We start from the raw sequence: 12,500 nt of genomic DNA, 5'->3' as shown, positions 1-12,500 counted from the left end.
CTGAGCTCCTAGTCTTGTTTTTGCGATTCCCATGGGTATGTTGCGCCAACCAACTTTCTTGCTTGGATTGGGCTCAGCCTTGTGATTCCCACGTCATTTTTAAGCCTTTTTCTACGACTGGATCCAGCATGAGCACAGAGACGGGCCTCCCTGAGGACGTCGTGCAATTGGAACTTCCAAAAAAGGGCAAGCGAAGACGCCATGCATTACTACCCGACTACGATTCTCTTTGTATTTTTACAAACATTTTTCTACTCATCCTTTTGGTAGATCTAGGGTACTTATCCGCGGCGACCTAGACTATGGCAGTTGCAGTTTTGCTATGCAGTTTTACCTACTGAACAAGAATTTTAAGTAATATTTATTCGGACGACTGTAATTAACCACCCCCGGGGCCAGTACTAAACACGGCGAAATACATTGGACGCCCCAATCCGTAGTGGATGTCGTATCCGTGGTTACGTTCCTTGCAGTCCGTGCGGGCTGCTTCTGTAGAAATACCATGCTTTTTTTTCCAGAACGTGATTCTGCAAAATCAAAGGACTTTTCTTGAAAACCGCTCGATTATGGACAGTGTTTGGATACAAAAGTTACATAATTCACTTTAAGAGAGGAAATGAAAATTGCGAATGATTATATACATATACTTACATATACATATAGCAAAGTTAAACACTGTATCCGTGCACTAGAATATTATGCTGAAGGAAGCCCACTTTCAATTTTTCCAAAATATATATATCCTACTAAATATCTATATCTATCTATCTTATTCTATTCTTTATCTTAATATTATTATAATATCGTATATTAGAATATTATAATATTATATAAATATATAGTATTATTTTATTATAAATAATATATATTATATCATTATAATAATAATATATAAATATAATATATATATAGTCGTTATATAGCAATATATATATAGAGTATATATATATAGTAAGTATGTATATACACATTAAATAGACATCTATAATACCACCTTTTTCAACTAACGTATAATTTACTCATGAAACCACCGAAAACCACTACAGAAGATAGTCAATTTCAGAAACAAGGGAAGTCAGGCCTAGTCTTTCGGTGACAAGGTAATGAATAATAGAAAGTTATTTTCTTTCAATGAGTGATTATTAGTAGCAAAAATGTGCTTAACGATTATTTCAACAACAACTGTACAACAAAAACAACAACTACAGCTACTACTGTGTATGTGCATACATATATAAATATTGATATATTGCACCATATGTGTGTACGTGTTATATATTATACACACACATATATATATATTAATATTATAATATTATATCTATATAGATTATTATATTATATATATAATATATAATATATATATATATAATATCATTATTATTTATTATTAAAACCCATAAGTGACCCTCCCTCTTGAAAGAGTTCTAGACCCGCCACTGGGCAACTCATAATGTATGCTGTGTATTACTACCACTGCTGTCAGTTTTATGTTTTTTAAATGTCATGTAAAGCAACCTCACAAAGGCGAAATGTTTTGACAGCTTTTACTTTCTGATACGTTTGCTCTTCACGTCACGTCCAGGATACTTGTCAATGGCTCTGCGCTGAACAACACTGCTGGTTCCCCATTACAGGTTTACGGAAACCGGAATGAATATGAAAAGAAGGGTTTTAAGGTCACGCAAAACTGCGCATGCTTGGTCCTTGGGCCACTAGGGGGGAGGAGACACTGCCGCTCTCAACATTGGTTCAATGAGAGGCAACTTTACATCAGTTGAACAAGAACTGCCACAGGCAAGGAAGCCAGTTTTTCCGGTGAGTTTTGCGGGGGTTAGTGGCCGCAGACCAGTGGTAACCACTCCTCTACTGTTCTAAGTTAGGCTGATGGCTCTGGATTCATTTTTCTATAATTTTTCGAAATATTTGTGTATGTCTACCTTTGCTTTGGAATAAGTTTTCTATACTTATTTATACAGTAATGAGAAAAGCCTTGTACGTGGATCTGCACAAAAATATATGATGTAGATTTATTTTTGTACACTGTATTTGCTTGAATGCGCGCGCACACACACACACACACACATAGCATAGGGTCAAGAGTTAGAGGGTCACATCATGTGATCTCATAAGTGGTTGCTTTGGCAGTAATCGTGTTGCACCTGTGAAAACTCCTAAAATACTTTATTTTTTCCATTCACCTATATTTCTTCATCTTTTCCTTCATTTTTACAGATACTTTCTCTTTCATTTTGCCCAAACTGCAGCAAAATAGAAAAAGGCCAACATAAGCTTACAAAGTAGAAACTATCGGACGGTGATGCCCCTACCGAAAGACTTACCCAAAAAAAGTTTTAGCCAAAATACGTAACGTGACAGACTGGGACCAGTCTATTGAATAAATAATATACATATACATATATATATATATATATATATATATATATATATATATATATGTATGTGTGTGTGTGCACATGAAGTAACGTTTATCAAAAGATATATGTTAAGTACAACGCAGTCTTCAGTTCATGAAACAACCCTTGAACTGGTAAGAAATTTTAATTAGGAATAAATTCTCAGTCGATAATTACTTGTATTTTGAGATGACAGAAACACAGAAGATGAGATTTCTCCTTCTGGAATCATTTTCGCGTCATTTCCACAGCTAAACTTAAGACGACTCGCCGAGCGTTCTCAGCAAACAACAACTCAACAACCGGATAACTCGATTCTTTTTCCAGACATGGTTGCGAGAAGCGCAAACGATTCGGAAACCATTTCTCGCCGTAAAAAGTTGATCGAACTTTGGGAGGCCGGGAAGTCACTGACTGAGATTGCCTGTGAGATAGGATTTTCGAGGAAAACCGTCTGGAAATGGATCTCTCGATGGCGGAAGGAACCCTCTTTAGCGACTCGGCCCCGCAGCGGACGACCACGATGTACCTCACAGCTGGAGGATGCCGCCATTCTCGCATCCGTCATGAGTCATCCATTTTTATCAGTTGCTCAGGTGACTCGTCATCTTCAGTTGCAATGCCATCCTGAGACAACTCGACGCCGTCTGCTTGAAAGTCATTTCAACCGATACAGGAGGCGGAAAGGGCACAACCTCTCACAAGCTGTTTGGGAGGCGCGCCTTGGCTTTGCCCTTCAGTACTCTGCTGCCACTGAAGAGTTTTGGAAGACGGCCATATTTTTGGGTGAAAAGTCCTTTTCGTTGAAGGAAACGGCCGCCGCAGAATTGCACTGTAGGCAGCAGGGTTTGACATATACCCCAACTGGCATTAGACGCTTGTCAATCTGGGGTTGGATGTGGGCATATGGACCAGGAGAACTTTTCTGCACCAACGGACGGATGACTAGTAAAGAGTATATAAGCATCCTTCAGGACGTTGTCTTGCCTACTGTCAGAGTTATGGCACTCCCTGCACCTAGTACCATCAGGATAGTACACAACAAGAGTGCTATCCGTATGAGCAAGGATGTAATGCAGTGGGTCAAAGAACATCCAGAGGTTGAACTCATTGATTGGCCTACAAAGGGACATGACTTGTGTCCCACGAAAAATCTGTGGAGTATTATGTATCAGGATTGGCAGAAGGAAGGAAAGGGCTATGATGACCTCATAGATACTGCTAAAGATGCCTGGGAAAACATTAGAGGCCACCCTTCTCTATGCATGACCCTTATCCAGTCAGTACCTAAAAGGTTGAACGAGGTCATTGCAAAGCAGGGTAGATTCATCTCCGTTAAAACAATGAGTTATCTGTAAGCTGTTCTGAATTCCAAAGATTTTATTCTTTGGCGTATTTAAAAATACTCAAAGAATTGCTACATGTATGTATATTAAACTTACAAAAAATCATGTCGGCAAACTTATCACTGTTGGAACAAAATGCTCTAATAAGTTCGCGACAGCTAATTCAGTCTTTTGTAATCCATCATATTTAACTTCTTGTTGTACAGAGCTAATTACCATAGTTCTTACTTTCCGTAATATCACTATCACTTACAATCGAAACTATAACTCTTTTAAATGCTATATGTGACTAAACAAAGAAGCGAAGTAAAATTGCAGAGTAAAATTCCAGAAAGTGACCACTTTTCTTTGCATTACTACCGGTGAAAAATTGCCAAAGGGTTGTGTCATGGGCACAAACACTAGCCTACACGACACAACTTCGTTTTCAAGGCCAATAAATTATCCCGAGTAAACCCTATAAACATTAGTAGGTCCCAGAATACACTCTGGTTAACGCCAAACATGAATGGTTTTGGCTAATGTAATACTACCTTGTTTTCAAGGCCAATAATTATTTATGGCGAGTAAACACTATAATCATGAGTAGGTCCCAGAATACAATCTGGTAAACACCAAACCTGACTGGTTTTGGCTAATGTAATAATGCAATACACACTCAACAACAATTCTCCGCTACTGGTCACTTACGTGATGGAGGCAAAGTACTTAATTCGCAGCATTCAAATGGGAGAGTTTATATATCAAACCTAAACAAAAATTAACCTAAAAAAAAGTAATCAATTTAACAAGACAGCAAATTTCTACTTGTTCCTTATATACATGATGTCAAGAGAGTGGTGGCTGATTTCAAAATAATCGCGAATCCAAGGACTTAGACGCTCAGTTTCAGCATTTTCAGGAGAAAATGGAAGACTTTTACACAGGATTTTGCTGTAAAAATATTTGCATTAAGTTTTATTCTGGAAGTGAAGAGTTATGAAATCCATGTTTACGAGAAAGTTTACAAATCGGTTGGTATGAAAAATTAGGGGGAAAACATCATAAATAATCGTCTGTATCCTCAAGAGACAATGAAGTACAATATGAAGGCTTATTCGTTCTTTCATTAACCACTAGATTTTTTTTTGGGCGAGTTTAAAAAGCGTAATGACAACACCGTTTTGCTCTTGCAGTTCAAAATCGATTACTGCACCACAACAGCATCTACAAATTAAATAGTAACAAATGGATGTAAAAGACATCCTTAAAACATGACTATTTCGGTTATATAGAAATAATCAAAGTTTGTATCTACAAGCCAAGACCTTATATGAAGGAAGGTGGAGATGGCTCTTACATTCATTTTTCCAACGGAAGAAAAGTTAACCATAAAATACAAATAAGTACCCAGATTAAGGCTGAGTTTGAGGGAATTATGGGAAGCCCTATATGTAACCGACGAAATAACGTTCCTTGATTTGCCTTACTGATGTTTTCTTTAAGTACAAACACAGCTATAACAGTATATCAGTAAATCCAGACTTATTTCCCTGCAAAGAATTGGCAAAGACGAGTGCTTAATATCAAACGGAAAACCAGTGAGGTACAAAAGTATACATAGTTGCAAACACGTCTATCGAAGTTCATCGACATGAAATACCTGAAGAGCAAATACAAGGAGAAAGGTTAATGATTGCATGGATTAAAAAAAAAGGGGGGGGGGGTATGCTATTTAAAGTGCAATCAGTCCAGCTTCGTCACAGTAAGTATTTTGCAGATTTCTTGATCATGGAGGATAAATGCGAGGCAGAGATGAATGATGCACGAATGGAAAGGGCTAGTGCACGCTTAAGTGTGCTTGTGGAACAACTGCTTACTGTTATTTCTAAGACAACCGCTACGGATGCCCGACCAGAAAGAACCACTTCAGATTTTCGTAACTGGGCAAGTCTTGAAAAATGCAAAACGTGGATTATTTGCTCATTTTCCGACGTCATAAAAACGGCGATACTAACGGAAACTTATCTCCTTAGAGGAATGGGGAAGTCTGCGGAAATAGTGATTGTCTGGTTCTTGTTCACCGCTCTGGTCATCGGCAGCGAAGTCGGCAAAGGAGCAAATATGAGTTGCATCAATGTTGCGGTGGAGACAGTGAGTAATCGCTACTTTCTCTCTCTCTCTCTATCGGTAGTGTACATATCATTTCTATTTTTTTTTTTTTGCATACAACGCCTGTTTTCTACATAAATTATATACTGTATAATATATATACATACTATATATAATATATATTATATATATATACTATATGTATATATATATATATATATATATATATATATATATATATATATTATATATATATATATTTGAATGACTTGATCACGAAATATATAAAACGTGATGCTATATATAAATAAAGGTAATGCCACGGAGGAAAAATGAAAAGACGAGAAATGCAGAGATCTTTCGGTCTACACGACCCTTTACTTGAGGCACAACGGATCAGAACAGAGCAGAAACAGTACAAGTTTGTACACTGAGCCTACTTGTACTGTTTCTGCTCTGTTCTGATCAGTTGTGCCTAAAGTAGAGATTCGTGTAGACCGAAAGATCTCGATATTTCTCGTCTTTTCATTTTTCCTCCGTGGCATTACCTTTATATATATATATATATATATATATATATATATATATATATATATATATATATATATATATATATCACCATCGTGCTATTCATAATAATCCCTGTGTTTTCTCTCGGCGATGTCGTCAGTGGGAACCTTACCTCCTAGTAAGAGGCTCTTCTCCTCCTCGCGTCTCCGGCGTCATGCTGGAGGTGATAGACATCGTGAAGAAGAAGTTGGGGAGATGGTAAGGCTCTACTCTTCTTTTTCTTATTCAGCTTCATTACAAGTAAGTGTTTGTTGCCACACGGTCGCAAATGAGTGCATGTGCATTAATATTCAGAAGATGAACCCTATCCATATGGAACAACCTTACCAAAGGGGCCAATGTTCTGATAGTCAAGCTTCTGAAGAATATTGAGGTGTTCATTCGAAAGAAGTAACAGAAGGTAAGAGGAAATACAGAAATAGGAGATCAGTTATTGCATTAACAGATAAATTAACCAATAAATAAACAAATAAGAATGTAAATAATTATTGAAACAATGCACTGCATCTTCGCTGGAGATTCTAAGTTTCATTTGCACATCCTCAGGGAGGCTGTTCTACAGTCCAACGGTGTGAGGGATGCTACTAGTTACGGTTTCCTTCTAGTATATATAATTTAGCAAATGAGCAACGTTGATCTCAGACCACATCTGCAATGAAGGCACGAAAGATTGGCTAAATTGATTTAGATAATTCTAAGCAAAATGGTCGGCAATATCGAATTTGTGATTCGATGACCCGTGGAGATGGTTTTTGCAGTAGGAGTTAGTTTCGTAGTGGCATGAGAGCTTACACTATCTAATTCTAAGATGAATACAAAGTAGAATTTCATTCCGTTGACTACACAGTCCTTAAAATGATCTTGGTTATGTCTGCATCAGACTCTTTCGAGTTTTCTTACCCTACGTAATGAACAGTCCTTCTGCATGTTCGGTAAATGATGATAATTCTGCGACTAAACACGAAATGTCTGAAAAACTATATCTGTCAATGAAGGTCTGTCATCTCTCCTTCTCTATAATATTATGTTTACTGCCGTAATCTAAATCCTTGCCTTTTTTCCTTTATATTCTTATATCAGTCTTTATAACCAAAAACATACATACTAGAAATATGACAAATTTTTAATCAATTTGTATTTTTCATAACTAACAAACCTTCGGTCTTAACATTAGGATAATACTAGCGCCAACTGGAAACCGGTAGAATTATTAAAAAAACTTGTGTGGTCCAGGGACTATTGGCACCTGTACCAGGTCACGAGGCATTGTAGTTCCCAGAATGCCCTGGGCGTCCCGTGACCTATCAGTTACTTTGCTACCGCCTTTAAGATAAGACGTGATTACTTTCAAGAAGCCACTCCTTTCCTAAGATGCATGTAAATACAAGCACGAGCGAGTAAAATCAAGACAATATAATAAGTAACACCTTTACTGCCACAATACCATGATACGTAGAACACTTCCTTTGTTCATGGCTATACCTCATTTGCCTTTGTTTCGTCGTTCAATTGTCAACTCTGTTATATGTGTGTGACTTTTGCTGACATTCCCTCGACTCCTAGTTAGTAACTAACGACATCTCGTAGCAATCTTTCCTGGCATTCTGTCCAGCGATAGCGGTAAAGTTCGACGTAGAAAAGAATAATAATTCCAGACCTTTTTCTTCTCTCCTTCATTCTCCATCAGCGTCAAGTTCAAAGCGCCTGAAATGCGAGGTATGGGACAACAGCTTCCCAACGGGTCCTGGATTGGGCTCCTGGGAGTCATCTTTAAAAAGGTTCGTGACCTCCTCCTCCTCTTCTCCTTTTTTTTGTTTTTTTTTGTGGCCCTGTCGTTTAATTGCTTCCTCGTTCATATGTAGAAGTGTAAGGCTAAAATGATGTATGCACGATTGTAAGATACCAACCCCTGAATGCATACAAAAGTTAGTCATTTAGGTGTGCATGCATTAACAGTCACAAATATTTAGATAAGGAATATATATATATATATATATATATATATATATATATATATATATATATATATCTGGATTGACGAGTTAAGAAAATTTGCGGCTATAGAATGGCACAGAAAGACCATAAACAGAGGGGAGTGGAAGGACATGTCTCAGGCCTTTGTCCTGCAGTGGTCTAGCAACGGCTGTTGATATATATATATATGTATATATATATATATATATATATATATATTATATATATATATATATATATATACATATATATATATATCAGGGTGACCAGATCTTGAAAATTGAAATAAGGGACACCTAAATTGGAGAGGTAGTTGAACAATATATATATATATATATATATATATATATATATATATATATATATATATATATATATATATATATATATATATATATATATATAATATATATATATATATATATATATATATATATATATATATATATATACCTTCTTTGCCTCTGTAGAATTTTTTGTTTTGGGCTGGGCAATAATGATATTATTCCTAACACTGCTGCAGCTGAGGCTGCTTGTTTATTTGATTTGTGCGGCTGTTGATCCATGCTGTCGCATATCCCTCAGTCCACCGTGCGTAATGCTAAAATTCTTCGAGCATATTTTGCAGTATGCTCCGCTTTTGTTGTTGTTTTGGGGGACGAGCCATTGCTTGAAATCACTGCAATTTTTCCTCTCTGGTCTAAAAGTACATATTTTCACTTCCTTTTTAGTTACACTTTTTGTCGGTCATGCTGCCTTATGTGTAAAAAATCAAATACCAAGGACAGATTTGTTCGTTCTCAGCCCACTGCACTGTTGCCAATTTTGGGCGGCCGCCTTTACCCCGTATTTTGTAAAATTTCACTAATAGATTGTAATTTTTTTTTTCAAATATTGAAAATACGGGACAAAAGGCGTCCCGGGGAGGGTCGATACGGGACACGGGACAAATGTCCTAAATATGGGACAATTCCGTCAAATACGGGACGTCTGGTCACCCTGATATATATATAAATATATATATAAAATGTATGTATGTATATTTATAAATTTCTCAGTATGTGTATCATGCTTTTAAATTTGCAAATGAATGGTACGTGACTCCGACATCAAGGTACTTGGAGAGTTAAACATAATTATCAAAGTTTGCCCTTGGATAAACAGTTATTTTTCTTGGAGGTAAATTCGACGTCTTTTAATACTTGCTCTCTCAGGGAACGACCGACGTTGCTCTTGAACCGAAAACCGACCTAAAGATTCTGCTCACAAATTCTCAAGAAAAAGCGGGAAGTTGTCTGTCTGTGTATATATATAATATATCTGTATGTGTATGTCTGTCCGTCTGTCGTCATTGTGCACTGATTTTCACCTTGAAGGAGGCAGACATGTCCGGCGTCATGGTGTCGATGACGGAAGACAGGGCTCGCTACTTCGACTTCAGCGTCCCAGTCACCATGGACGAGAAGGTGCTGGCTCACAAGTGGCCACGACTCGAATCTGACGTGAACGGAATGTTCAAACCCTTCACGTTTGAGGTGAGGACTGAATTGAACGTCGAATTTCGGCCAAAGCTGGCTTGAAAGAGTGAGTTCCCAATAGATCCCTACAAAAGTAATTTAAGTAGGAACATTGGTAGCGATAGTGGTAATAACATAGTAAACTAAATCAAACTAAATGACAGTAGAATTATATTTCACTTTTGTATTTCCTAAAAGCTGGATCTTAACTGTATGAACGATGGCTAAAGGAAGGTACACCATATATATATATATATATATATATAATATATATATATATATATATATATATATACATACATACATACATATAATATATCTCCACAGGTGAAAAATAGGAGGCTTGGAAATAAAGTCTAAACCGGTCAGGACCTACACCCCGCCTCTTATTTTTCACCTGTGGATATGTGTGATAAATGAATCACTTGCTAAAGTGATTACAATCATATATATATATATAATATATATATATATATATATATATATATATATATACAGGGCCGTTTCTAGTTCATTAGGCGCCCCAGGCAATAACTCTTTATGGCGCCCCCCTTTCCTCCAGGCTGGAAATAATAACATAAACAATTTCGAACACAACTAGCATCTTGATTGCTTGGCAGCTGCGTTGACAACTTAAGAAGACTTAAAAAAAGAAGTAAAGATTGGTGTAAACACGATGCTTAGAACTTAACTAAGGTGGCGTCGCGAGCAGGCGGCTGTCTTAGTTTTAAAGCTCCTTGATACTGACGACATCTACCTATCCAGTGTTGCCAACTTTTCCGAAACATTAAACACCGTTGCATCAAGTATTAACACTTCCATTATTCATTTATTTTCGCGTTTACACTTGTATTTATTTATTTGAATTATTCACGTAAAAGTAATACTTCTCTCATTTATTTATATATTAATTTTGGATGGCAATTTGGCGCCTCCCAAGGAAATGGCGCCCCAGGCGACCGCCTGTGCCTAGAAACGGCCCTGTATATATATATATATATATATATATATATATATATATATATATATATATATATATATATATATATATATAGTACGACAGACAGCGCATGTAGATGAACTGATTAATTCTTCTTAGCACTGGGATAAAGAATGGATGACAACCACAAATAACAAAATAACACACTCCTTATGATTATTGGTGCCCAACAGCTATGGTTGTACTTGGGCCTAGTTTTCATAGTTGTCTGCGGAGCGATTTTCCTTATACAGCGGAGGGAACTGGTAGAACCAACTATCTCGACCGGGTAAGTAAAGTGGGGGGCTGGTCACTAGACGGCAATGGGTTAGTTCTTGTATCATGAATTTCTCTTATGCCTCAAATGTTTACGCTCTATCAACCATTCATGCCAATGTTGTTGGTCCCTATAAGCATTAACTACATTTTGTTATTTTGTTCTTTCGAAGTGAATTCAAATGACTGAGTTTTCCCTCCCTTTTTGACTGCCATTCACGTAACTCGGAAAAGACCTATGCCGTCACATAGCTTGCTTGCATGCACCACAGCTCAAAATCAATCGAAATTCAGTCTGTAAATGTAAAATATTAACTTCGTCTCATTGCAAAGGACGGACGAAAGCAAGGAAGCGAAGATGATCCAGTGGAAGGACGACAACGGTCAAGGGATGCAGGAGAGAGAGCTTCCTTCTAAAAGTTTGTGGTACTCGTGTTTCTGGACGTTCTCTGCGTTCATTGGTCAGCGTGAGTAGCTTCTCTCTCTCTCTCTCTCTATGCAATATATGTAGTAATGCATTGCATCTTCGCTTGAATTTTTGAAGTTCCAATTAGAAAACATCCCCAGGAAGGCTGTTCCAAACTCCAACGGTGTGAGGAATAAAGGACCTCTGGAACTGAGAAGTTCAATAACAAGGCACATTTACTCAACTGTAGGGGAACTCTTGATAAATTACTTTCATGAATCACCTCATCTTTGCAGCTTGCTCCTGGTACCTGAGTGGCCAGTCCATCAAGATCATCACGGGCATTTGGCTTCTGCTCTCCATGGTGGTGAGCACCGTCTACAGGAGCAACCTGATGGCCATGCTCACCCTGCCAAAGGTGAGGCTGCCGTTCGACAGCATGGAAGAGCTCGTTCACTCCGGAATCAAGACGTATCTGCCGGCTCAAAGCTTTGTTTACACTGCAATGATGGTGAGTAACAGCACGGTCTAGGTACCTAGACCGTAAGTAACAGTGAGTTCATAGTCGTCTTCGGTATTTCGAACGGAATTAAAGCGTCGGTGATCTTTATTTTTTCTAATGTATCAGTTATTATCAATGTTATTATTATTCAGAGGTAACAAGCCCACAGGGCCACTATCTTGAAATTCAAGCTTCCAAAGAATAGTGGTCGTCAGAAAGAAGTAACAGAGTAATGGGAATACGGAAACATGAAATCGCTTTCTAGACCAGGAAAATTAATGAACGAATGAATACATAGATAACAGGTAGTAATGCATTACACCTTCGTTTGAACTTCTTTAGTTCCAACTGAGCAGTCCTCAGGGAGACTGCCCCGAATAAAGCAAGGTCTAGACCTTGGATTATAAAGGGCCTGGGTGCTG

At 37.5% G+C, this 12,500-nt stretch overlaps 1 protein-coding gene across 1 annotated transcript in view; it reads left to right on the top strand.

Annotated features, from left to right (window-relative positions):
* The first annotated feature begins 7,783 nt into the window (after positions 1-7,783).
* The window catches only part of LOC135212542 (glutamate receptor 1-like), a 13,462-nt gene continuing 8,745 nt past the window's right edge, over positions 7,784-12,500 (top strand). Inside the window, exons 1-5 of the mRNA XM_064246070.1 lie at positions 7,784-8,202; positions 9,775-9,933; positions 11,089-11,183; positions 11,504-11,637; positions 11,873-12,087. Coding sequence (XP_064102140.1) covers positions 8,134-8,202; positions 9,775-9,933; positions 11,089-11,183; positions 11,504-11,637; positions 11,873-12,087 — 672 coding nt within the window. The 5' untranslated portion in view covers positions 7,784-8,133. The remainder of the gene's footprint in view (positions 8,203-9,774; positions 9,934-11,088; positions 11,184-11,503; positions 11,638-11,872; positions 12,088-12,500) is intronic.

The sequence above is a fragment of the Macrobrachium nipponense genome, chromosome 41 (genome assembly GCF_015104395.2).
Source record: "Macrobrachium nipponense isolate FS-2020 chromosome 41, ASM1510439v2, whole genome shotgun sequence".
Classification (NCBI taxonomy): domain Eukaryota; kingdom Metazoa; phylum Arthropoda; class Malacostraca; order Decapoda; family Palaemonidae; genus Macrobrachium; species Macrobrachium nipponense.
This window is presented reverse-complemented; position numbering and strand designations above follow the sequence as displayed.